The sequence below is a fragment of the Oculina patagonica genome, chromosome 5, assembly GCF_052425735.1.
Source record: "Oculina patagonica isolate OP01 chromosome 5, crgOcupat, whole genome shotgun sequence".
Lineage (NCBI taxonomy): Eukaryota > Metazoa > Cnidaria > Anthozoa > Scleractinia > Oculinidae > Oculina > Oculina patagonica.
Genome location: NC_135762.1, coordinates 11,216,645 through 11,242,655, shown reverse-complemented (window position 1 = coordinate 11,242,655; position 26,011 = coordinate 11,216,645). Strand labels below are relative to the sequence as shown.

Sequence of the window (26,011 nt, the reverse complement as noted above, 5' to 3'; positions counted from 1 at the left end):
GCCAACATTATTGCACCATTGTGACTATATTTACAATTTCAACAAAATAAATATTTCCAAAATAAATGTACAGCCGCTGACGTTTAAAATAATTCCTCATCAGGTGTTCGCACGTGCGCAGCTTATAGTAAGGACGGCTGCTAAAATGAGCTTTGTTGGTGACCGCGAAAGTTGAAGTTGAATACACTGTTTTTGAAAATTCAGTTGAGCAATGGGACAAGTATTCATTTTCTTAGTAATACCTATCAGAAGCAACGCCGATAGCATGCAATTGAACGCTGATAGCATGCAATTGAAACACATTTCTCTGGGAGCATTTTGGTTAAAAAAAAAAATATTTACATGCTTTTAACCGTATTTGAGGTACAATTTCTAATGATCTACCAAGATCCATAACGACGTCCTTTGAAATATTTGACGCCATTTGGCATTGCAGATGTACATCATAATGACACGGGTACTTTGAAATTTCGCAGATTATTATTGACTGAATCATTTTGACATACAGGGAGTTCGCGCGTCAGCCTAGCGCTTCGCGCTCGAACTCCCCTGTATGTCCAAAATGATTCAGTCAATAATAATCAAATCTATATGGTGTGTTAAGCTTCAAAATTTACTTAGTGGCAATCACGTGTCGATTATGACATCTATAATGCCAAAATGGCGTCAAATATTTCAAAAGGACGTCGTTGTGGATCTTGGTAGATCATTAGAAATTGTACCTCAAAACTTTGGTTAAAAATATATTATTTCATGTAAATATTTTTTTTTTTTTACCAAAATGCTCCCAGAGAAATGTGTTTCAATTGCATGCTATCAACGTTCAATCGCATGCTATCGGCGTTTAGCACTGACAGATTTTACAATGATACTAAGAAAATGAATACTAGTGTCCCATTGTAATAATTTTCAAAAACAGTAATATTCAACTTCAACTTTCGCGGTCACCAACAAAGCTCATTTTTTAGCCCCGGCGTCCTTACTTATAAGCTGCGCACGTTATGAACACCTGATGAGGAATTCTGTTAAACGTCAGCGGCTGGCATTTGACTTGGAAATATTTATTTTGTTGAAATTGAAATATAGTGCAATAGTGCAATGATGTTGAGGGACAAGTTGCCATTTCTGGAATAGTGGTAATTTGGTCGTCGTTTTGGTGTTCAGTCTGCTAAGTTTGTATTCCCTAATAACATCGTGTTACAAAGTTTTTCGTCTAACGTGCCCTAAATGCATAAAACTTTGCCTGCGTCTCTAAAAGAGCGCTTTTTTGTCAAATATCACAAGGCATTAAATAATCACAAGAAATTGATGGTCTTTTTTAACTGGGTTTAAAGCTAAATTTGTTTAAGTGTGTAAATGCAAATTATGGCATATCTCCTGGATAATGTTCTGCTGAAGAACTACAAAATTTAGTGGACTGTGTTTATCAGAGCTCTATATAGAATGACTTCTCCAAAGAGGCTATGATCTATGCTATTCAACGCTCGTAAGATAAAGTCGTTGCAGAGCGGAATGTTGTCTTTCATAAGTCTACCTGGTAAAGAATATTCATTTTGACAAAGTAAATATATGAAAGACACATATCTGAGCATTGGTTCATTGAAGAAATAAATGAAATGATCCTTGCAGTGTGTAAGCAATTTAAGCAATTGCATTTTTTATCCTGAGAAAAAAATTCAAAGTCGAAGGAGGATCTGCGAGGATAATTTCATTCATTTCAATATATATTTTGTGTTGTCTGATCGTTTCTATCAGAATAATTGTAAACAATAATGTTCAAAAAAGCAAGGCAATTGCGAAAAATTGAAATATTGAACGAAAAAGAGAGGTCATATATAGTTGTTTCAAATTCATTTCCCGTTTTGCCGTCATCTTACATGTATGTCTGCCTACATTGCTTTATTTCTTTTCCTGTGCTGTCTTTGTTGAAATCGATAATGAGTGAATAAAATGACTTTTTGAGGAAATATCGTCTATATGCGCCAGCGTGGTGTCATTTGTGACCCGATCGTGAAGCGCAAGTGATGCAAATAACACTACAAGGGTATAAATAAACAATACCCCAAAAAGATCATTTTATTATCATTTGTTATAGTCCATGCACATGGCCAATTTCCAGATAACTAAAAAAAGTGCAATAGCATTTTCTTTTATGCAACTGCTTCGTAATAAAAAACTATCAACGCTTTACTGAGGCATTTGCACTGTCCAAGTGTAATTGAAAATAACTGCAGCGTCTCTGAACTTGAATCAAGAACTCAAATATAATCGAATTGCTTTACTGGCACGTCTAGTTTTACGTCTACTTTTCAGATGAACTTCGGCATAAAATTTCTGTAGTACTTCAGCTTATTATTTAGCAGGACTGGAGAAACGCCATTCAATGATTCAAGTGAACAATGTTTCGTTTCCTTTAAGACTCCAAGAAGTGGCTATCTTAGTATCTTCGCCGTATCATCCAGTGTATTTGTGGTTGCATTTTTTCAAATTTATAAGAAATATTTTTTCTTTGCAGCGAGAAACTGCTGCTTCAAACGGCTCGAACTTCAAAGCTCCTTGTGCGCACCTGAATGGTTTTCCCGCGTCAAGTAACCTGGTTAATATATCGGATGATGAACCGTGAACCAATCAGCTGCAGGGCCGGTAATGCAAAAGAGCAATTAAAGGGAAGAAACGACGACAATGAACTTTGTGAAATTAAAGGGACTATGTCACAAGGATTTCACAGTTTTTTTTGCTCGAAGCCGTTCTGAAATAAGTGGTAGGCAACTTAACTCATAACAAACATTATCTTTGAACATTTAAAGGAAGATACAACCTTAATTTGCGAATAAAAATCAAGCTACGGCTATAAATATCGATTTTTTTTAAGACCGCGGAAACAAATGACATAGTCCCTTTAAACGACGTTGTTCTAACCAAACCCGAAGATATTGATGTGCACGTGGATGTTGTACAGGATACTAGAACGTCGAAATATCCCATGCACCTTGCTGCAGTGGTTCGGTTAGGACTTCGGCGCCATCTATATCGTTTCTTTAAGCATCACTGACTGTAAAGTCAGAGCTCCGTAGTATTGGTTTTTGTCAATCTACCACCCATCAAATAGACCATTTTTTTTGAGTACAGCTATCCAACTCGTATAACTGTAAACATAGTTAATACAGCTTACCTCTGAGTATTATTGAAAGCTTACTAAAAACGTCAATGAGTTGTCGCGAGCCTTCAGTTGAAAATTTGAAAGGGGTTTCGTCCTTTTAACGAATTCAACACAAACCAAAATTTCCAGCGAACAGAAAAAAGGACTGTACTATTTCAACCTCGAAACAGCAATATTGAAAATGCGAATGAATGTCATTCATCAATATTTCAGTTGTTATCTTTTTATTTATTTTTAATAGCCCATGGTTAAAAGCTGAAGCTCCTCAATTAGGTAAATAAGTCTTCCTTTTTTAATTTAGCCTTTGCGTTTATTCATTGACACTGGTCATAAATCGTCCCTAATAATTTATCCTTTGTTTTTATTCATCAATATTGTCAGTGGTCACAAATCGTCGCTAAAAGAAAAGTGGTATAATTGGACCCGTTAATGTGAAAAAACAAGCATTCAACGTTCGCAAGATTATGCTGTTTGAGACAGCGTTGACTTTTCATAAGTCAAATAATATTCGTTTTGTTTTGGTTTGGAGCAAATAAGATGGCCTCGATCAGAATAATCTTGAAAACTATTTTTTATTGAAGCTGCAAAACATAGTTATTTATTTCAGATGCGGTTGTCTTTGTCAATACTGGCAATGTTTCAAATAAACTTCACATAGATCGAAAAGAGGAACCATTAAATATAATTTCAAATTCATAACCTTTTTCCTTTTATTACTATCACTTAAATCGTGCAGAATAATTTATTTATATAACCAGATATGAACCTTTCATAATCCAGCCGACTTGAAAGAAGGTGACATGCCTTTGCGACAATAACCTTCCTGGTTTGGGTTTATCACAGGTCATTGGAAAAACGCTTTGTTTCGGTTATGGACGTTTGGGATGGCATAATATGTTTTCCTTTAAACTACTTCCAGCATAATTGACTGTAAAGTCAGAACTATAAATAATGATCGCTTTTTCAGTGCACCATGCACCTGTCAAATGGACTTTATTTTCCATTAACTGCTAAGGCGTATTCAACATTTAAAACCTATTCCCTTTCTACATTAAAAACACAACAATGAACGTTAGGTGGCAATATTCCAATTTTTATATGTTCCTGTCGGTTATCTTTTCACTTTCAAATTAATTAATATATTCCATCAAATATAAAGTCGACAGTTGGAACACACACATTAGTTGGGTCGGTGTGTCATTCGTTTATTTATTTTTTTTTTTTTAAATAAAGATTTGTATAGGTAAAAGCATGAGTTGTAGTAGTATTTAAAAAATAATGTCGCGAGTAATATTTCAAAATTTTCCAAAATATATTACAAGCCGCTTCGGCGAGTGATATTTTGGACAATTTTAATTTTTATTTCCAAATAAGTACTACGAACACCTCGTGCTATTATTTGTTTATAATTTAAGGCAATGTCCTACCTTAGTAGCTTACGATGATCGTAGTTCATTCGCAGATGTCATCGAAGCTTCGTTTAGAGTGCTTTTTTCTCAGCTCAGTTACACCACACAGAAGTATGTTGCTTTTCACATCCGTAGGTTTTCGTGCACTTTGACAGCTTACCTCACTAAATGTTCACTTTTGACTACACGCTAAACAATAGAATTGTCTGTCATCTTGTCTTTGCACTTGGCGGCACACTTGCCATATTTGGAAGAGAGAGACATTTCAAGCCCTTGAAATACAACTCTCTTCCAAATATGTCGAGCCAAACTCTTGAAATACCACTCTGTTCGAAATATGGCAAGTTTTTTAGTTAAATCATCATTCCGCATTGTTGTATGTTTCTACATATATTTATTCCAAACGATCAATGCAAGTACTGAAACAAATAGCCAAACACTTTGATTTTAATATACAGTGTTGCCTCAAGCCCTATATGATCGTGTTTGATGTCGAAGCCACAGACTTACTGCCGTATGTCGTTTCGTAATATGTTCTTTTGGTCGCGTTCTATTGTATTGATTGTAATAGGAACTTTTAAAATAAGTGCCATTTACAGTTTACATCTTGACAAAGAAGAATGACACAAATTAGAGAAATGTATGTTGATATAAACTTTTTATGTGATGGGACCTTTCAGGAAGATATTATGTATCTATCTGTGCTATAAATGCTTATCGAAAAGATTAAAGAAGAAGGTATAAGAAATTCGAAAGCTGTGTGCATGATTTCGTTTAACCAGCCAAATGGAAAAACAAATAATTTATTTTTAATTTTGTGGCAGTGATAATTAAAATTTATGTTGGCCTGAAGCGTTTTCCAAGCACTTTCCAAAAATTCATTTTAGGGCACGTTTTGTATTAACTGAAGTTTACCCAAAATTGCACCGTAATGCAGTCGATATGATAAAAGGGAAACAAAATACTTAGTCAAGTACTAAACTTCTTTTAATAGCTAGATGACAAATAACGTAGCAATTTGGGATTTTGTTCAACATTGTACAAATACCCAAAAAATCTATTTACTTGTAGATTTAAACTACGTTCTAACTCAGCCATAAGCGTAGGTTAAGATTTGATGAACCATTTTCACCGCGTGCACCTATTGCTTTATTTGCACCTTATTTCATGATTGACACATTTTCTTTTGTTATTCAACAACCTCTATTTAACTTACAACCTAATTGAATATTAACTAACTGAAGCTCCGGCGAGGGCTTGATAATGTAGCAGGGAAGAGCTCGGCTGATGAATTGAATTTATGACTATTAATGAGGAATTTGTCTGAATAAATACCCCCTTTCAGGTATTTATCTGTATAAATCCCTCGTTTCAGGGATTTATACAGATAATACCTGAAACGAAGGATGAATCTGTTAAACCTCTAACTAATATTCTAAGCTTCGATTAATCTATCCTGACAAAGTCAAACCATGAACAAATTAAACTCTACAATTTCAGCACTAAAGCCTATTGCAAAACAGTTGGAAATAGGCTTTATTTAAGGATTCCTCATGAATAATATTATGAAATACGGCCCTTGGGATGTATATGGATTAATACCTCCGTTCTCGGTATTTATCTCTTACATGATACTGAAGGGAAAGAAATATTTAGTCAAGTACTAAGCTTCTTTTAATAGCTGGATAACAAAAAGCGTAGCAATTTGACATTTTGTTGAACCTTGGACAAATACCGAATAATATATTGATTTGTAGATTTAAACAATGTTCTAATTTAGCCATTAGCGTAGGTGGCACCTTAAAAGGTTAGAGTTTTGATGAACTGTTTTCACCGCTTGCACCTGCTGCTTTATTTAAGCATTGATCTAAACGATTTAAAACGCACAGAAAGCGGGAGAAGACGTAGTGAAAATCTCACTTCATTTGATGAACGCATTGGGCTGTCGCTCGCTCGACAATCTCGCATTTTACCGCGTTGCAAATTAAAACTAAGGTGAGAGTTTTTAGCTAGTTTTATCACAATTTTCGTTTGATTGACTGGAGTTAAAACCCACCTTCGATTATCGTTTGTATTTGTTGTGGATCAAAATATAACATAAACGAAGTCTAAAATTTATCCTGTTTGTAAAACGGTAGCCAAATGCAGGAATTTGTGCAGTTATGATCAATTTTCCCAGGTCCTAGGTACTGTGCTTTAAGTTTCTTCTTTCGTCCATTTGAAAATGATTTGAACAAGATTGGGTTTTAGGTTTTACCAGTTTAGCTCATCAAGACTCATGACTTAGCTGGAGTAAGTCGCATCTAAAATTACAATTTATAGCGTACTGCGACTTTTACAACAAGATTTCTTTTAAAGCCGTTTTTATTTAATATCACGATGTTTCCAGCAATGACATCATGATGTTTCCAGCAGTGAGTCTTAGTATTGATCCGTCAAAGTTAAGGTGCTGAAAATGGAGGAAACTATACTATACTACATACCGTACTATGGTATGCTTGCATTCCCAGTAATTTTTGAAGAAAACGAAAGGAATGACTTTGTCACGGAAAACTGTGGAAAATGCAAGCAACAGTAATTCTTGTGAGCGGTATATAATGAAACGAATATTTCATAACAACAGCGTAATCTAAACAACAAAGTTGCCGATAGAAAAAAAAATGAAAAACAATCGTCTGCTTAAAAAATCGCCATATTTTTGGCATTTGAGCATTGATCTTAACGATTTAAGACGAACGGAAAGAAGGAGAATATTTTTGGCAAGGTCATGTATTTGTTTAAGATAAGCAAAGAATACATGGATACTGCTTATTTTAAACGACGGAAACCCTTCCATGTTTCTCCCGATTATGTGCTGTAAATTAGCTGATCCGCTGAAATAGCTTATTAACTAGAGGTTCTATAATTTTTTATTCTAAAAAAGCTTTATTTATGTAAATTAGCTAGTTCTAAATCGATATAACAGTGAAGTTATAAGCCTTTCATGTTGTAGATGTTTTGAGACTGTTCAAAACATCATTTACATACTTCCGAACTTCTTGGCCGTTGATCATTCAAACTTAGCGTTTGCCGGATCTATTTTGATAAATTGAAAGAAGAACGATAATTATGAAACGGAGTTTTTTTGCGCTGTTTTCGGTCGTTCGTCCGTATACACTTATAGAGGGGGAACCACGCTTGCAGCTACGGGAAGTTCAGGATCTAACACAGCAACAACAGTCCTTCGGAACGGCAGAGAATACGCAGTTACTTGGCTCCAACAACAGAGATTTATTCCAATAACGTAACCAGTGCGTAAGCGCTGGCAGAACATAACCAGTGCGTTAGCAGGACATAACCAGTGCGTTAGCAGGACATAACCAAAGAATATTTTACAGTGCTGTTCTACTTAAGGACGAGCTAGTGACGCGATACAGATTACATCATACGAGAAAACGCTATTTTTGAGAACATAAACAAACGTTTCTAAGCTCGATTGGCTAAAGTTAATCCTACCTCTGAAACATTAATTACTTTCAAAAACTCGCAGGTGTATTACAGCTTTCTGCAGGTTGCTTTTACAGTTTAACAGTTATCTACAGTTATGATCTCACAGCTAACAAACCAAAACAATAAATTCTACGTTGGATTTTCTATGTTTTTAACAGCGAAGCGAATAAATAAAACTAAATCAAATAATCATTTTCCTCTCGTTACATTCCTCCGACCTTAGCTTGAAACTCTCCTGAGTCAAGCAATAAAAAATAACTATCGAAGTTCAAAGCAATCCTTAAGAGAAAAGCATACTTATTGTCACGCTTTTGTATATATATTGTTAAATTTTGAATTGTTATATTTGATTTTTGTGCCTGGACCGCTGCATTAACCGAACAAGCCTAAATAAACTGGCCTCGGGGGTCCAATAAACTAAACGCTTTATCATTAAATCGTCTCCTGTCTTAGCAACTTTTAACCTATTCTTGGTAACTCTTTTTTCGTTTGGGTAGTAAGGCAAAACAAATGCTTAATAGCTATCTTAATTCCTTGTAATTAAACTAAATGTGCCTTGTAACTACTTCATTGTTCAATACTTAGTCTTAAATTATGTTCATAGATCCTTTTGTGATCTGTTTGAATTTACTAACACGTCATAATCTTTGGGTAATCATGTTCCTTGTTTCACAATTCAACGTTTCAACAGCTTTAAATAGCTGCCTTTAAATATATTCTGAATATCTTGGAGGGTCACCTCTTGTTCCTTGTATGTATCGCTAAAATTGTCATTTACATTGTATCTGCAACATTTTCAAATAAACTGGTCCTTATTCATTAGTTGGGATGTATCATACGCATCATCTGTATGGTTAGGATTATCTGCAAGGTGTGCAAAATAAGGCTTGTAGCCATCATCTTTATAGGCATCGTGCCAGTCGTTGGCAAATATCTTGGTAAACGAACTGCTGGGATGCTCACGGAATGGCACAGAAACTTTTTCTTGAGTTTTAACTTCGTCCCGTGTAGCATGGCAGGACTTTCCCTCTTTGCTTTGTCGTTCTGTTGGCTGCAATTCGTCTAAACGTTGGGCTTGCGAGGTCATGAATAGGTAAAACACAACAAGAATGAGAATCCAAAATGACGACATAAACTGAGAATTACTCTTGTGGTGCTTTTCTCTCTTTGGATTAGCCTTGGGCCTTCTTTCCTTGTCCCCATTAGCAGAGCTGTTCCTTTCAAGTGCGGCTTTCTTTGAAGAAGGTAAGACGAAGGTTCCCATCACACGATCACTTCCTGACGCAGACGGTTTCTTTAGTTTCATAGGCTTTTCATTTAATGTCAGACAGCTGTTTCCCAAATCTATTACAGCACTGTTCTTTTGTAAGAAATCTTGTCCAAGTATGGCTTCGTGAGTAAGAGTTTGCATCACATGGAACTGAGCTTGGTACAGGATACCATTTATCTTCAGTGGGACTTCAATCTTGCCTAAGATCGGCACCCGTTCTCCATTTACCGTCTTTACAGAAGGAACGAAACCATCAGTCATCCTTGCAGGTCGAGGGCCATATATCTTTTTCACCATTTGCTCGGCTATTGCTGAGACACATGCTCCAGTGTCTGCGAGTAATTCAATTGAATTACCTTCAATATCTCCAACCATCGTGAGGTCACTAGTCTTCAGTTCGGTAGTCGTCTTTTCTGGCAGCATTGTTTGTCTGTGTACACCGTTCTTCATGCCTGAATAATTTCTATTATGTACATGTCCAGGCGGAGATGCCTCCTTGTGGCTAATCGACACTTGACGCTTAACTTCCTGTTTCTGATCTTCATTTGATCTGGTAACACTGTCTGCATTTTTCTCCCTTCTTGTTTCCTTTACTGAATCTGGTAACTTGGCTAACTCTTGTTGTCTGGAATTTCGATGTACATCACGGATCTTACGCCTCTGAGAACCAGATCGATTCACGTGTTTTCTGAACGGCTTGTTTCCTGCACAGTGTGTATAGGCATTCACGAAAGCTTCCTTTTGTGGTGTATCAAAAACAGGTGGATTAGAACGTATAGCTAAACCTGAACCGTAGAACGACCGTGCATTTCTGTTTAACACAGCACGATGGTTGCTCGTCGCTTTCGGGTTTTGTGGCTGTGGGCATTCGTCATTTGACTGGCTGGCAACCACAGGTTTTGGCGCACGCGCTGATTGACTTAGGTTCTCTGGGACAGAAGCTTCATTTGGTGGTTGGCTTTGGAGCGGCACAAAATTATTACCAGGATTAGTCTGCCGTACATTACTTCTGTTCTCCGGACTGGTATTTCTTGCTCTTGTCACCTCACCTATGTTTGGCTGAATTTCCTGGCTCTGTACACTTGTTGGTTCTTGGTCTTGACTAGGTACTTCCTTCTTTTGGACTATGGGCACGCTCCCCTTAGCCTGGCTTTCATTCACAGGGTTTTCCTGCTTTTGCCTTGGCAGTGTGCGTCCAGCTCGACGTGCTGTTCCCTCTGTATGTTGAGCCATAGTCGCTGATAGGTCTGCATTAACGGTACTAAAAGTACCTATGACTGGCGGGTTGGCGTCATGATTGGTTGAGGCTTCCGTTTGGCGGTTTGGTGGCATAATTTCTCTTCTTCCTCGCTGGTACTCAGAATGATACTGGTATCCGCGTGGATCTTGCCTCTGTACAGGTTTATGTGCTGTATAATAGTTGCCTGTTTGATAGTACTCTCGCTGAGGGCAGTTCTGTTCGAAGTGACCTGCGACACCACAGTTATAACAGGTAGGTCGTCCATAACGAGTTCGTTCTCTCAGTTGTTGGTATTCATACCTGTTACCATAGCCACCTCGGGCAAGACCACTGATTCGGGCGTTTAGGCGCCGGTCCTGTTGTTGCAACTCATCAAGTAAATCTTCTCTTAATTCTCGTATCAGCCTTGCTACTCCTTGTTGGCTGTCTCTCTCTGGCTCCACATAAGCGGCAACAGTTTCTGTTTTGGATTGCTTGTGGGAAACAACATCTAATTTACTGGCCAACACGTCCAACCTTGTGTTTAATGATTGTATTTGTTTGTCCACAGGTGGTGCCTGTCCACTAACCATTAGTGCGTTTATTAGTCGTTCAATTTGACTGCTATCGCTGTCTTGGTTTACGCGTTTGTTAATTGAATCCAAAGTTCTAGCACATTCTTCGGCTTCTAACAATGTTTCTGGCATTCGTTCGAGAACTTTAACTTTCAGTGACGGTATTAATCCTTCAATGAAGTATGACACTTTATCTATTTCAGCTACCTGCAATCCACTGAACAGTTCATGCATGTCATTTATGTAATCAGACAGCAGTTCATTGGATCCTTGGCGTCGAGTAATCAGGCGTTGGCGCTTGACCCATGTACGATCCTTCGTATCGTAGCGTTTCATCAATGCAGACTTCAACTTTTCGAAGCTCTCTCTTTCCTCGGCTGGCAACTCAAAGAGAAACGTCTCAGCTGGTCCGCTCAAATTATTGATGATTTGCGCTAAGGCCAATGGACCTGTCTTGTCGATTCCTTTTGTGGTTAATAGCAATGCAGCTTTTCAAACCATCGCGAGATATCTTCATTATCTCGCCCATGAAACTTGTCAATTTTCACATCCTTAACTAGCATCTTTTGTGCCAAATTGTTCAGTGTTTGTTGATATGATTGAAATATATCTGCGGCCATTTCTTCCGTTGTTTCTTGACTAAACATTTTCTTAACAGTGTGACCAGGGCAACTGGTACCTGTTCTCTGGGTGTGCGACGAAAATTGTTCCTTGTCGTCGCTTAATTGGTCGTCAGAGTCGCTAACGTTTTCTCTGCTGCCAATGTCGTCTGAAATTGAAGTGTCTGTTTCCCTAAAACTTTCCCGAATTTCGTCCTGAAAGGTTACTCTTCGCGGGAAATGCTTATAGATGTCAGCGGGTGAGGTAATTACTGGTAGCCTTAAACCACCTGCTGTAGGGACAGTTTCTTCTAAATTATCCGTAATTTCCTCTTGTTGTTTTCCTTTTTCTGTAGTTATATTATAAATTGTTTTCTGGTTGCGATTTTCTTCCACTTTTGATGTACTTGTTTCTTGTTCACAATAAATGTCGTCGGCGCGTGTGCGAATACTGGTTTAAATGCTTCTGGCTTCTCAAATAATACGGTTTACTGTTCGACCTTCTTGAAGACTTCTTCATTAATCAAATTTACTTCACTTACTTGGGCGATCCTTCGTTAGTCGCTCCAAGGGGTTACATCCTGCCCTTTCTCTGCTTGTTCCTAGAAAGCCTGCTGTGTTTACCCGGATTCTCCACCAATGAAACGGAGTTTTTTTGCGCTGTTTTCGGTCGTTCGTCCGTATACACTTATAGAGGGGGAACCACGCTTGCAGCTACGGGAAGTTCAGGATCTAACACAGCAACAACAGTCCTTCGGAACGGCAGAGAATACGCAGTTACTTGGCTCCAACAACAGAGATTTATTCCAATAACGTAACCAGTGCGTAAGCGCTGGCAGAACATAACCAGTGCGTTAGCAGGACATAACCAGTGCGTTAGCAGGACATAACCAAAGAATATTTTACAGTGCTGTTCTACTTAAGGACGAGCTAGTGACGCGATACAGATTACATCATACGAGAAAACGCTATTTTTGAGAACATAAACAAACGTTTCTAAGCTCGATTGGCTAAAGTTAATCCTACCTCTGAAACATTAATTACTTTCAAAAACTCGCAGGTGTATTACAGCTTTCTGCAGGTTGCTTTTACAGTTTAACAGTTATCTACAGTTATGATCTCACAGCTAACAAACCAAAACAATAAATTCTACGTTGGATTTTCTATGTTTTTAACAGCGAAGCGAATAAATAAAACTAAATCAAATAATCATTTTCCTCTCGTTACAATTATTTATTTATGTATTTATATATTATGTATTTATGTACGAGAGAGTCATTGCGTTTTTTACTTCCGTTCAAGAATTCTTGGTTTCAAACGGCCAATCAAAAAAAAATTCGAATTAATTCAAAAATCTATGACCCTAGAGCCCATCGATTCTCGTGCCAAGGCTTCGCTGGCTAAAATTATAAAATTGTAAGAGAAACGATAAGGAGGATCTGAACGGGGTGTAGTGTTTGGTGTTATTTGCTCATAATTTTCAGCGTTTGCTGTTACATCAATTTTTTAATGTTCACTGTTTCCGGCGAAAATACTGTTAAGTGTTTGGAAGGTTTTCCGTGAAAAATTTTAGCATTGTAAATTCTTATCTGCTCTTCAAAAATCGGATAACATTACTCATGAACTTAGAAAAAACTTTCGGGTTTCAACTCGGAAAACTTCGGTAGTTTTTAGACATCTTCGGTAGTCTTCGTAAATCTTCGACAGTCTTCGGGAATATTCAGTAGTCTTCGGAAATCCTCCGAAATGAACGGAAATCGTTTGAAATTGGCTGAAAATTTCTTTATATACTAAGCAAAATAATGTCGGCCTTTTAGAGCCGTTTTTGTTTCTTGTTGGATAAAATTTTCTTTTACAGTGAAATTTTTACTGTAAGTGTTAAAATGCCTAAAATTTAAATGTTTCATGTTACAGACCCAAAAAATTAAGTGTTTAGTGTTATCGAGGTATCCCATTCAGACCCTCGATAAGGGCTATGGGGACGTGAATGGAGTTCTCTCATGTTCCCGTGTGCTTTTCTAACCGTGAGGACATAGCACTCGGTCATTCCCGTACGTTTTAGCGTATCTCTTATTTCCTTTGCGTCACCGCGTGAGGCAAATGAAATTAAGGAGACGTCCGAACAAAAAGCTAAATTATATATCACGATTCAACTGAGCTGACGGGGAATAAAACAATTAATTTGTCAATCCTCTGACGCCATCATCCATTAGTGGCTCTCGCTAATGTGGAAACTAATTTAACGTGTAGGCTTTGTGCTACCGGTGAAGAAAATAAAATCTCCACATGTTGCGCTAAAATATGGATATAATATACTTTGCGTAAGAAGTCAAATTGCGTTGGATTCGAGCATATTGTAAAACTAATAACGATTGTAGACTATGGCTAGTCTTTTCTTTCTGCGAAACATTTCATAACTTTTTACAGGTTCTGGGAAGCTTAAGATGCATTTTACGGCACACATCACTGATTTGAAAAGATATATTCATAGCTGATCATGGGCGGTTGTGTAAGAATCGTTAAAGAACCAACATTTTGGCTTTATTTTCACTACAAGTCAGACTAAGGAGCAGACAAAAGGGAAAGTTAGCAAAGATAGTAAAAACGTTTTTTATCTTTCATACAGTTATGGGCTTTGTTTATGTTCACTTAACGAATAAAAGCTCTTAAAGAGTTCATATCGTTTCTATTTCTCCTTAGGTTCCTAGTTCAAAAATCCAAAAAATCCCAAATTCCTATTCACGAAAGTCCCGAGAAAAAAGATAGCACAACCACAATTCTTTTTTTTATTATTTTTGGCAATAGGCGCTCCCCCCCCCCCCCTCCATATCGTAGTTATATCGTAGAAACTTAATCTAAACAAGATAATCTTGTTTGCATAAATCTATATTTTGCTTCTTCAGAGGAATATAGATGTAACACTAAGGAAGTCATAACAACTTGAACAGAAGCATTCATAAGAATGGCATCATGAAAAAAAAAAAAAAAAAACAGGTATAGCGGAAGAGAAGCAAAGAGAACACATTTTAGTTACCTTGTTTGTCGTCAGTTACAGCGTATGCACAAAAATAAACTACGTTTCATTTTCCATCTTGGATGGTCAGGCGAGGACTAATTTATTTCGGTCGTTTCTAAGTTAATGTATGCACCAAAAATTATATGTTACTGTTTTGCTATGTTTGCAGTAAAGGTGAAAATATGCGGCTATAAAGACTTCATTTTGGTAGCTTTCATTTTTATGAAATATCTTTTGTCTAGTTTCTTGAAGCACGTTGATGTTGCTACATGCTACATTTCCTCTCCCTTTGGCGTCCGTATTAAAGAGGTTCATGTTCGGCTGAACAATAGCAAACAATTAAACGACTGTTCCTGTGTGTACGTTTATTCCAAACGATTATTGCAAAGACTGAAACAAATGGCCGAACACCGATTTTAATATGCATTGTTCGCTTCCAGCCCTTTATGATAGTATTGGATGTCGAAGCGACAGACTTACTGCCGCTCGTCGTAATATGTTCTTTTGGTCACGTTTTGTTCTAATGATTGTATTTGGAGTTTTAGAAACAAATGTCATTTAAATTTCACATCTTAACAAAGTAGAATGACACAGATTAAAGTAACATATCTTACTTAAAACTTTGTTATGGTAAGACCTTTCAGAAAGATATCATGTATCTATCTGTGCTATTAAGGCTTATCGGAAAGATTAAAGAAGGACGAAAAAGAAATTCGAAAGCTGTGTGCATGCTATTGTTTAACCAGCCATGGCGAAAAAAAGATTTTATTTTTATTCTGTGGTTGTAATAATTAAAATTTATGTTGGCCTCAACCATTTTCCAAACACTTTCAAACATTGTCAAACAAATTATATCATTTAAGGGCACGTTTTGTGTTAACTGAAGTTTACCCAAAATTGCACCATGATGTGCAGTTAATTTGAGAAAAGGGAAAGAAAATATTCAGTCAATTACTGAACTTCTTTTAATAGCTACATGACAAAAGGCGCGCCAATTTGGCACTTTTTGAACATTGGACAAATAACGAAAAATACATTGATTTTCTAACTTAGCCATTAGCGTAGGTGACACCTTAAAAGGTTAGAACTTTGATGAACAATTTTCCCACCTGCTGCTTAAGCATTGATATAAACGATTTAAAAGGAACGAAACACAAGAGAAAACGCAGTGATCATCTCGCTTCATTTGATGAACGCATTGGGCTGTCCCTCGATCTGCAATCACGCATTTCACCGCGTTGCAAAATTAAAAGTAAGGTGAGATAGTTTTTAGCTAGTTTTATCATAATTTTCAGCGTTAGAATTTTCGTTTGATTGACTGGAGTTTTAACCCACCTTTGCTTTTCGTTTGTATTTTTTTGGATCCAAATATAACAAACGAAGTCCAAATTTTCTCCTGTCTGTAAGACGGTAGCCAAATTCAAGAATGTCTGAAGTTATGTTCAATTTTCTCACGTCACGGGAAATGTACGATTGTGATCTGATCTGATTATTTATGGTCAAGATAATGTGCTTCAAGTTTCTTCTTTCGTGCATTTGAAAATGATTTGAACTAAATTGGGTTTTAAGTTTTCACCAGTTTAGCTTATCAAGGCTAGTTCCTTAGCTGGATTAAAGGGACTGTGTCACGGCTGAGTAAAGTTTATTTTATTAAATTTTGCCAAATATTCGCTGTGAAACTTAATGTTTGCAATTACTTCTATGAATCTAAATGACAAAACCATAGCTTCGTTACAACCAAATGTGTCTTCCAGGTTAACTTTAAAAACTGTTCAGATTTCAAAAACACATATCGCAATCCGTTGGCCATCCGTACCTTCTTTTGTATTTGGTGTGTTATTGAAATGTTCTTTCACTGTTGAAGTCTTGCATATCAATACCTATATATTATGGCAAGTGTTGATAAAAGCTCTTGATAACACACTACCTCGTAAAATGTTTAAACTGGTTTACAAATTGTGTCAGTGGAAAGCTTTAAAATGAATTTATATATCTCTTGCGGTAGAGGATAGAAGGACATTGCTGATACCACCATAATGAGGCTTTTCAGCGTAAATAATTGTAAATGAACATAGCAAGGTTAAAATTCCCAACTGGCAGGAGGCAGACCAGTTGGATATTTACAAGTGTAGCCTTGATGTTGAACTCGGGACTACCGCGAACGACACCAGCTAGTGGTCAGGGTGGAACTTGAACTCGCGAATTGCGGATTTCAAGTCCCGCGCTAGCTCTAACCACCCGGGCACGCTGCCTCCACTTTCATTTTCTGCACAAGAGAGAGGACACAGCATTCAAAATACAATAGAGAAGTTGAGGAAACTACCGCGACTCTACATCAACAGCTATATATAAATATATATAAATATTGCCATCCAAACACAAAAGCAGATCGATAATATTAAAGACTAAGCTAAAGTGTATCAGTTATTTCACTGGATGACAATTTCACATTTCAACCTTTAATGCAAAAGGGAAGATTACTTAAACAATCATATTGCCGACTGAACGATATGATATCTGGATTACGCAGGAAATTAATGGCATTCTGAGTATATCTTCCTGTTATTTGATGGAGAATTTGAAATGGCACTATCGTTTGAAAAAACCAATATGCCAATATATCCCTGTAAAGGTGGAAATGTTAAAAAAAAGGATGAAATAGCTGCAATATTAAGTTCTCCTCTTGAACTTGGAATTTCGAAGGAAGATAGCTTTGACGCGCCTCGCAAGCAAGAGTTAAGCAATAACTATTTTATTTTATTTTGCAACTACATATCTTAAATATGTCATGTCATAAATCGTGAGAATGACTCTCAAGTTAATGACTTGTTTAATTGTAACCTTAAATAGAAGCTTTTATTTTGTTTATTGCAAGCACGTACGTATTTTAACGAGCTTCCTAGTTCCTCCCCGTTTACCTGCTAAATAAGAGATGATTGGTTGATCGATTGATGGAAAATTATTTATTACACAGGTATAAATAGGCTGCTTTTATCTTATTAATTCCTTCCTTAGTTAAACCAAAAAAACCCTTCCCGCAGCGATAAGTTGTGTTTTACTGAACTCCCACTGTTCCCACCTGGGGCTCGCTTCTTGCCGTACTGATGTAACTCATAAATTTAAACGATATTGATTATGATATTTGAGATACAACTTTGTCCTTACATTTACCCATGTAAACAAAATAAAGTGGATGTTATAACAGCTTTCTCCGTTTTGTATTCATACTAGTAATTTGCTTAATGCTCTGCACGTAGTTCAAATAGAACATAATTAACATTTTAATGGTTTGAGATGAACATTTGTCAGGCATAGCTAAAGATTATTTATTTCTGTCGCAATGGGCGAAAAAATCCTTTTTTTTTTTCAAAAAGTTAAAGACTATTTTTCAAATTCCTTTTTTTCAAAAAGTTAAAGACTATTTTCTTAAATTTGGAACATTTCTGCAAACAAGGTAAGGGAGCCACAACAACTACCAAAAAAGGCCATCAAAAAAAAGATGGAGCAATTATTGAAGATTGAGCTGCACGTCCTAAACGTCATCGATCATCTTGTCAAGCTGACTGACGACTACAAAATTACGCTAATGATATGCGGAACATGTACAATAAACTGTAACGACGACGCTAGTTTTGTCTGTCAGCGCCGAGTAGTCGCTTGTCTAAACAATAAGGCTTGTTTCTGAGTAACATCCCTAGTGGTTTACACTGCACTTCAGTTGAGGAACCGTTTGGACTATGGTTTAACAGTATTCTGAATTCTTACAGCCAAGTTATGGTGAGAAAAAGTTTCACATAAGATATATGACATGAAAAAAGTTATATTAGAGTTAAATATTTATAACTTTCGCTTGTGTTTCACGCGGTAGTAAACAATTCCTCGTAAGTACAAAAAATCTCATTTAAAAGGGAATTCTTTTCAGAAGACTTTAAGTTATGCGAAGACTTAAGCTAGACTTCAGAATCAATGCCCAGTTTGTGGCACTTCCCAGGTCAGCAAACATTTTCTCTTTTCAAGTTCAACCATACATGCGATTTGCATTTGGATAATAAAAAACTATCCAACTTCCAATTATCTCTGCATATTTCGTCAGTGAAAAGTTAAACGGTCGTCAACTGCACGAAAGTATGAGTAGTGCATTCCCAAAGTAAATAGAAAGAAGTTGCGCGGTGATGTGGGAATAGAGTTTCCATGAGCGAAAAGTCAACGAGACGCAGCTGAGTTGACTACTGTTCACAGAAAAGAGGTCGAGTAGTCCAATTGTTTTAGTAGAAACTCCAAAGGATTACGGTACAAAACCTGCAATTTTAAGTATTTTCAAGACAGAAATTAAAAATAATTTGCTCCTACCATTCAAGAGCAAGGCGCGCACGATTTTGTTTTATTAGCGAGACAACAACGCAGGAACCAATCAGTTTCGTGGATTTAATTTGCAATGTATAGAAAATGTATAATTCGTGAGTGTCTTGATGTACAAGTTTTTTATGCAATATTCAAATTCACTCTGATATTGTAACTAACGATGACAGATGTTGCTGTCGAAGATTGTATCTCAAACGTAAAAGCATTGTCTTTTTCTCAAAATTTATTAGTTGTCTGACATTTGAAGAAAATATTAATAATATGTTGATTGCTCCAGAACATTTTTGTCTTCCGGCCGAGTTTTGTGCCATTAAAAATTATGTGCTATGTGTTACTCTTCCATGTTTAAGTTATTGTTACGCTAGAATTTGGTTAATCTTTTTTTGTTGTTTCTTAATTTGAATATTAGTACTGTTAGCAGTCCTTCGTATTGAGGTGTTGTACTAAACGTTTACTAAAACAAGCAGGACAGAGACAGCAAGATTTTCAGTATTTCATCAGTGCGCATCACGCATTTACTTGATAAATAAAAAATAAACAATGTGTTAAGCACTGAACGCTAATTAAAGACACTGTAAACACAAAAACTGACAAAAAAAGGTTGTTGAGGTGAACTCTAGACTACCCCGAGCAAATAAATATTAATAAATAATAATATTGTCAACGCATCTCAGTTAATATCAAGGAAGTTCACTTGTAAAATTTCCATTTTAATCTAAATTAATCAGATATGTCCAGGATTGAACGCTAATGAGATGCACGTTCCTCATGACAGGCATCACAAATTGTCCTTATTAATAAAAATTCACACACCAAATTATGTCAAATATGAAGTTATATGGAAATGTCAAATAACACAGTCAAACATGAAGTACTCATTAAACAATACCTGCGTTCAATAATGGACATAAGTGAAATTAATGTATATTTTGTGGTCGTTGCCCTATTCTTAGCTGTAGACTAAATTCAACTTCAGACGTCATATGACTTCAGATCCTAGCAAGTAAAATATATTATTTTACATTACTCAAACTCGGCGTCAGAAGGAGACGATTATACAAGGAACATATTTTTATCTCATATGGTCATAAAACATACGTTATTCTCTCTATTTAAAGGGACACTGTCACGGGGATTTTAGTGCTTTTCGGTAAAAAGTACTAAAATTGGTGAATAGGTCTTCTCATAATATGAAATGCACCAAGTACATCAAGATGGAGATATAAAGTAAACCGAAGGATGAAGGAAAAAATAATAATTTTTAGGTGTTTTTAAAGTCCACAAGGACAAAACTTGAAAAAATTCAGCCTGATTTTTTCAAGTTGCGATCTAAAGTTCCTGATGGCATCACAACAATATCACTTGTTTATCGCTTCAGTGCACTTGCATAGTGATTTTTAATCAAATTCAACCACTACTCGTAGTTTCAATATGTCTTTAGGCTCTTGAGTTTTTGAAGTGAAACTGGTACAGTGTACATGTCCCTTTAAGCCTTGTTATGGAAATGTAAGAAAAAACGACAGAAAACAGTGTTTATTGAAATATAACGTTCCTCGCCTGCTCAACCGCGTGATGTGTTGCTGTGATAATAGTTCTTCTGAGGATTGTAGCATCTGTTTATCGCCCACCAAAGACGTGATCGAAAACCTCAATTTTTAATTCGCTTGTCGGCAGTGGCTGTAAGCATTAGACATATACTGGCAGTAGGCCCTTTTCAGTTCTGTCTGTCATGCGGGGTAGACAAAACAGTACGTGCCTGGAGAGTTTCATACCTCAAAGCCTACTGCATGCATCAACCGCAAGCAAAGAAGTACAAGTGAAAAACGCAACACCTTTAATCTATTTTTTATCTAATTTTGATTTATATTTGTAACGGTCATTTGAAAACCTTTGTTGAATTTGCTCGCTATAAATGAATATTATTATCATTATAAGTCGCCTGGTGTGCACTTGCATCACTCGCATCAATCGGACTACATAACCGCTTCCGCAAAGTCTGACATCGAGATTGATATGCTGTTTATCTGCGATCAAGCCTTTGTGACGCAAACGAGTTTGACAATCTTAACAAATAACGATAAATGTTTTTTAAACCGCACATCATTATTAAAAATTAATAATAAAGGGCACAGAAATTTTACAGAAATAAGAAACGCATACCCGATACTTAAGTGAAAGGTAGGTTTTATCAGTCTTTTTAAGCGTTAATATTCATACATAAGTAGTTTCATTTTCATTCTACCAAAACTTAATAGGCTAAAAACACAAACCCTTACCATTATTGCTTTAACATTTTCCTCGTTGGTGTCGATGAAAGCACTTCATTTTCTCTTCTAAGCTGCTTTTGTCATCGCCAAGATTCAAGACTATTGTCGAAACGAAACATCACTTAACACCCATTACGTTGTAAGATCGCGCAAGAGTACATATTTGCTTCACCGAATACATGCAGGGACGTTCTCAACTCAGGCCGTCGGGGCAGAGTAAGAAAAATTGCTTATTCAGCTAAAATATGTACGCACTGTGGACCTACTTTATTAATTATACCTGTTGACTATGGTATGAAGTCTTCACTAGTGAACTATTGGAATTTTATGTACTTTGCAATTTAAGTAAGACTGAAAAAGTTAGGTGTTAACGAATGTAATCAACGAACGAACGAATAAACTAATGAATGAATTCACGGTGAAAGGAAGGAAGGACATTTATTAATATTAATGATAGTCAACTGAATATTATAACCACCGTTCTGCTAAATTTTCTTTCAGTGCTTTAATGACAAACCTTGTTTCTCAACAGAAAAAATGGCGTCCACAGAGACCATTACATTTACCGTCCTGTACGCCATAACGTTCCTTGTATCCACTGTGGGAAACATTCTTCTAATCTACATCGTGTGGAAGAAACCCGACGCAAGATCACTGACCAGCTTCATGTTCGTCAACATGGCCGTGGCAGATTTGTTGGTGACGTTCGTGGTGATTCCTTACACTATTTCAGATTTCTACACGGGGAATGTGTGGCCGATGAGAGGTCTTATTGGAGAAATCACGTGTCGAGCAGTGCTATACGTCGCTTTTTTCACAATAAGTACGTCCATTTTATGCCTGACATTCATGGCGATTGACAGGTTTTATGCAGTCGTTTATCCACTCCGACGCCTTCTTTGGTTCCGAAGACCAAAAGTCCTTACACCAATTGTCTGGATCTTGCCAATGGCCTTGTTGTCTATCGTTCTGGTTTTTGTCGGCTTGTTTCCTAGGGATTCGAAATACGTATGTGGGGCCGACTACACCACTTTGGGAGAAAAAACGAAAGCCATTCGTGGAGTATATACTTACTTTTTCGTTATAAACTATCTGGTTCCTGTTAGTATCATTTCCATCCTGTACACCATAACTGCCCGTAAGTTGTGGTTCCATGAGGCACCAGGGGATGACGTGAGCCAAAATCGCCAGCAACAGCAACTGACCAAGAGAAAGGTGGTTCGAATGCTCATCATCGTCTTCACCGCGTTTGCTCTCTGTTGGCTTCCTGGGCAGGTCTATCAGCTTTATATGGCTATTACGTCAAATACTTTACAAACTGTAGCAAGCGCCTGCTTTTGGTTCGGCTACAATAACAGTGCCATTAACCCATGGTTGTACATAGGCTTAAACAGCAAGATGCACAGTGCATTTTCCAGAATGACCGGCAAAAAAAAGCACGACTTGAAAAGGGAGAGTAAAGAGATGACGCCCACAGCGATTAACGAGACCCAGAACACTGACACGCGCGTGTAAATAAGTAAGCGGTCAGAAGTACAGTATTAGTAATTCTAATATGTTGATTTTTTAGCTACATTGTAATATTAACTGTTCGACGTGTTAAGGGCCAGACGTTGTTAGCTTTGTTTGTTAGTTGAGTTTCTTATTTACAAGGATGCTCCTGAAATGGACTGTTTGCACAACCTGTACGGAATCGTCTTCAGAATTAAGTGAAAAGCGATTCGCGTTAAACAGTCGTGGGTATGTATACTCTGATATTTTTAACTGATTGATCTGTCTCACCGTAGTCTCTGCCTTCACACGACAAACAATTGGCCAACTCGAGTTGGTGTGTGTGAACGACGCAGCAACGGCAAACAAGTTGGCCAACTGTTGGTGACAAAATAGAACTTGTCTCTATTCTCACCAACAGTTTGCCAACTTGTTTGCCAACTGTTGTTGTGTCGTTCACACACACCAACCTGAGTCTGCCAACATGAGTTTGCCAACTTTAGTTTGTCGTGTGAAGGCCGCTTTATATTGGCTGTAGATGGCTGTGAACGCTCAGTTTAAGTCTAACGGCCAAAGATACCAACACCAGTTAACGACCAATGCTACCAACACCAGTTAACGACCAATGATACCAACACCAGTTAACGGTCAATGATACCAACACCAGTTAACGGCCAATGATACCACTACCAGAAAATTAACCCTAGTTAACGTTGAAGGAATGGTGGACACAAAGTGCCCGGTCTGATTTCAAACTTATCTTACAAAAAAGAGGATTCAAGCATTTATTGCCAAACTTTCTAACTTTCCTATAACTTATCTGGAAAGATTTTGGTTTGCAACTTGTTTTGACAATTGACTTGACGTTTCTATGGCAACGAGGCTGTTTAACCGAAATTTGGTGTCTTTTTAAGAAAAATATCAGTTTTACTGAGATGCTTGTTTTTAGAAAAAAATTTGGTCTAACATCTTAATAGTTTTGGTTCTTTTGGTTAATTTTAAATCATCGTTGGAGATTTCCTTACATTTTGAAATTCTGGATGGCGTCCTCCTATGTATGTTTGGCGACGTTTTAAATATATGACGTAATTTTCTCGTGAAATGACGTCAAAATTGACAAGTGATTGCCACTTAATTAACGATTTCGAGTAGCTTAAGGCACTTCACAAGTTTGATTGCCATAAAGAGAATACTTTTGAAGACACATTTAGGGGAGGGGGCGAGGGGCAGTACCCCCCCCCCCCAACCCTTCATTCCTCACCCCCACTCCATTTTCCTTTAGGTTCCTTAAACGGAAAAAAAGCTAGGGTTAAAAGGGTTATATTTCACCAATGAATTTGCAAGCAACTTTTCACTTGTAAGAATATTAAGCTGCACAACGTTTTGTTGAGTTCGCATAAAGCTTCTATATCCTTATTGAAAGAGTTGGTAAATGTTAACATTATTACAAAAATAAATTTTAAAAAATATTTAGTAATTTTTATTAACAAAAATGAAAGCAAACAAATCTTCTAAGACGATAAAACTTACTATTATAAAAACAAAATGGCAAAATATTATCACATGCATATATTATACATTTTTCCTTGATATTGTCTGAAAGTTATAACGTGTCAGTTAACAAGAGACAGTGTAATAGAACTATAACCTTTATTGAATGTTTGTATTTACTATATTAAAAAAAATGGAACAAAATATAAGGTGTTGTCGAGACGAGTTTCTATGAGGTGGCGGCATCAGACCAAGAAGCAGGGACCATGGAGTACGTCATTTCCTTGTTCTCTGATTTGTTGCTGGGAATTTCATAGATCGTCTATGATGCTTGGCAGTACCCATATAAGGTTAAACATTTATTGTTTATCATTGCATAGGAGATAGGTAGATAGATAAACCCTTCCTTTAAGAGATCGTACAGTAAAAAGCACTGCGGTTTTTGCCATTCCGAGGTTGCACATGGAACTGGGGCGAGTTTTAACTTTAAACCAATCGATAAACTGACACTGAATATAAAAGACCACGTCGAGGATGGACATTTGACTAAGTTTGGAGGTTTATGTTTTAAAGAGACCAAGTTAAGGGCCTTGAAACATGGTTCAAAATCCATACAAACGTCTCTTATTTTGATACTGCGTACTCCAAAACCATACAAACTCTTAAATTGTTTAAATATTTCTATGATAAACTTTAAAATGAGCAAATATGGTGATTTTCATCTCGGCTTCTTCCAAACAGTACGTCGATAGCATAAAGTGCTGTCAAAATTCAAAACGAAGAAATTAAATTCAACAAGAACTTTTAAACGGAACAGCAGCCATAGTGATAAAACCAAGTTTTGCTGTTTCTGCTTTTAATTCTAGAGACAGTAATAAATTGTTTTGCCTTGTTAGTAAAAACAAATTAATTTCTTAAATTTACGCAAAACCTGATTTATCTCAGGCAACCTTTAACAGAGACCGTAATATGTATATTTTACGATTATCTTATTACTTTGTAGAAGTATAATTAACTTATTTAATTTGCATTGTTTTGAAGAGATAATAAAGTTGATAAAGGTTGTGTTGGTTATTGATTATATAACTGTCTATCAGACCAAGTTTAAAATAAACGCGTTGGGTGTTTATTTGAGAAAATACGATACATAATTGTGAGGCAGAATCTTATGAATTTCTATGTGCATTTTGCAGCGATTTAATAAGCGGGTTGTATCAGTTTCAAAAGTGATTTTTCTGTAGTCTATGCACCATTTCTTTCGATTCGACTAGGAAACTGTTATATCTAAGTCTTCGTCTAGATCAATCCTTTTTAGCTTACTTGCGCTTTTTATCCCGTTTGCGAGCTTGGGAATGGGAACAAAGTGAAGTGAACCATTAATTACAGTAAAACCGGATGTTCTTTTGATGGACTCTGCAATGTTGCGTCGCAATAATTGGTGGTTTTCATCAGAGTTTGTTTACATGAAAAACAACAGAACATATAAGATTGTAGAGGAGGTGGAAATTATAGTTCTGTAGCGTTCTTCAGAACCGACTTATTACGAGAATAATTTTAAGAAAACTACAGTACTTTGTACGCAGTCGCCATGTTTGTGACTTCATTACCGGGGCACAAATATGGTGGCAAAAATTAAAAATGCGATAAAATACCCGTTTTGTGA

General features: G+C 36.7%; 2 protein-coding genes across 6 annotated transcripts in view; both read left to right on the top strand.

Annotated features, from left to right (window-relative positions):
- Positions 1-26,011, top strand: part of LOC144654999 (meprin A subunit beta-like) — a 188,745-nt gene that overhangs the window by 39,468 nt on the left and 123,266 nt on the right. The gene's annotated exons all lie outside the window — the stretch shown is intronic.
- On the top strand, positions 6,449-25,386 carry LOC144655465 (substance-P receptor-like). 5 transcript variants are annotated; one of them, XM_078515714.1, is made up of 3 exons: positions 15,932-15,994; positions 21,438-21,582; positions 21,899-25,386. In XM_078515714.1, exons 2-3 carry the CDS (start codon positions 21,546-21,548, stop codon positions 22,879-22,881), a joined length of 1,020 nt encoding a protein of 339 aa, XP_078371840.1. In that variant the 5' UTR covers positions 15,932-15,994; positions 21,438-21,545; the 3' UTR covers positions 22,882-25,386. The 5 variants fall into 5 exon arrangements, with proteins under 5 accessions (XP_078371843.1, XP_078371841.1, XP_078371844.1 ...); XM_078515717.1 differs by lacking the exons at positions 15,932-15,994; positions 21,438-21,582 and adding an exon at positions 6,449-6,564; XM_078515715.1 differs by lacking the exon at positions 21,438-21,582 and having other exon boundaries at positions 15,914-15,994.

Coding starts and splice junctions, on each gene's coding strand:
- LOC144655465 (XM_078515714.1), top strand. CDS start 21,546: ATGCAGGGACGTTCTCAACTCAGGCCGTCGGGGCAGA. Junction 21,583..21,898: donor ACTCAGGCCGTCGGGGCAGA/GTAAGAAAAATT, acceptor GTTTCTCAACAG/AAAAAATGGCGTCCACAGAG.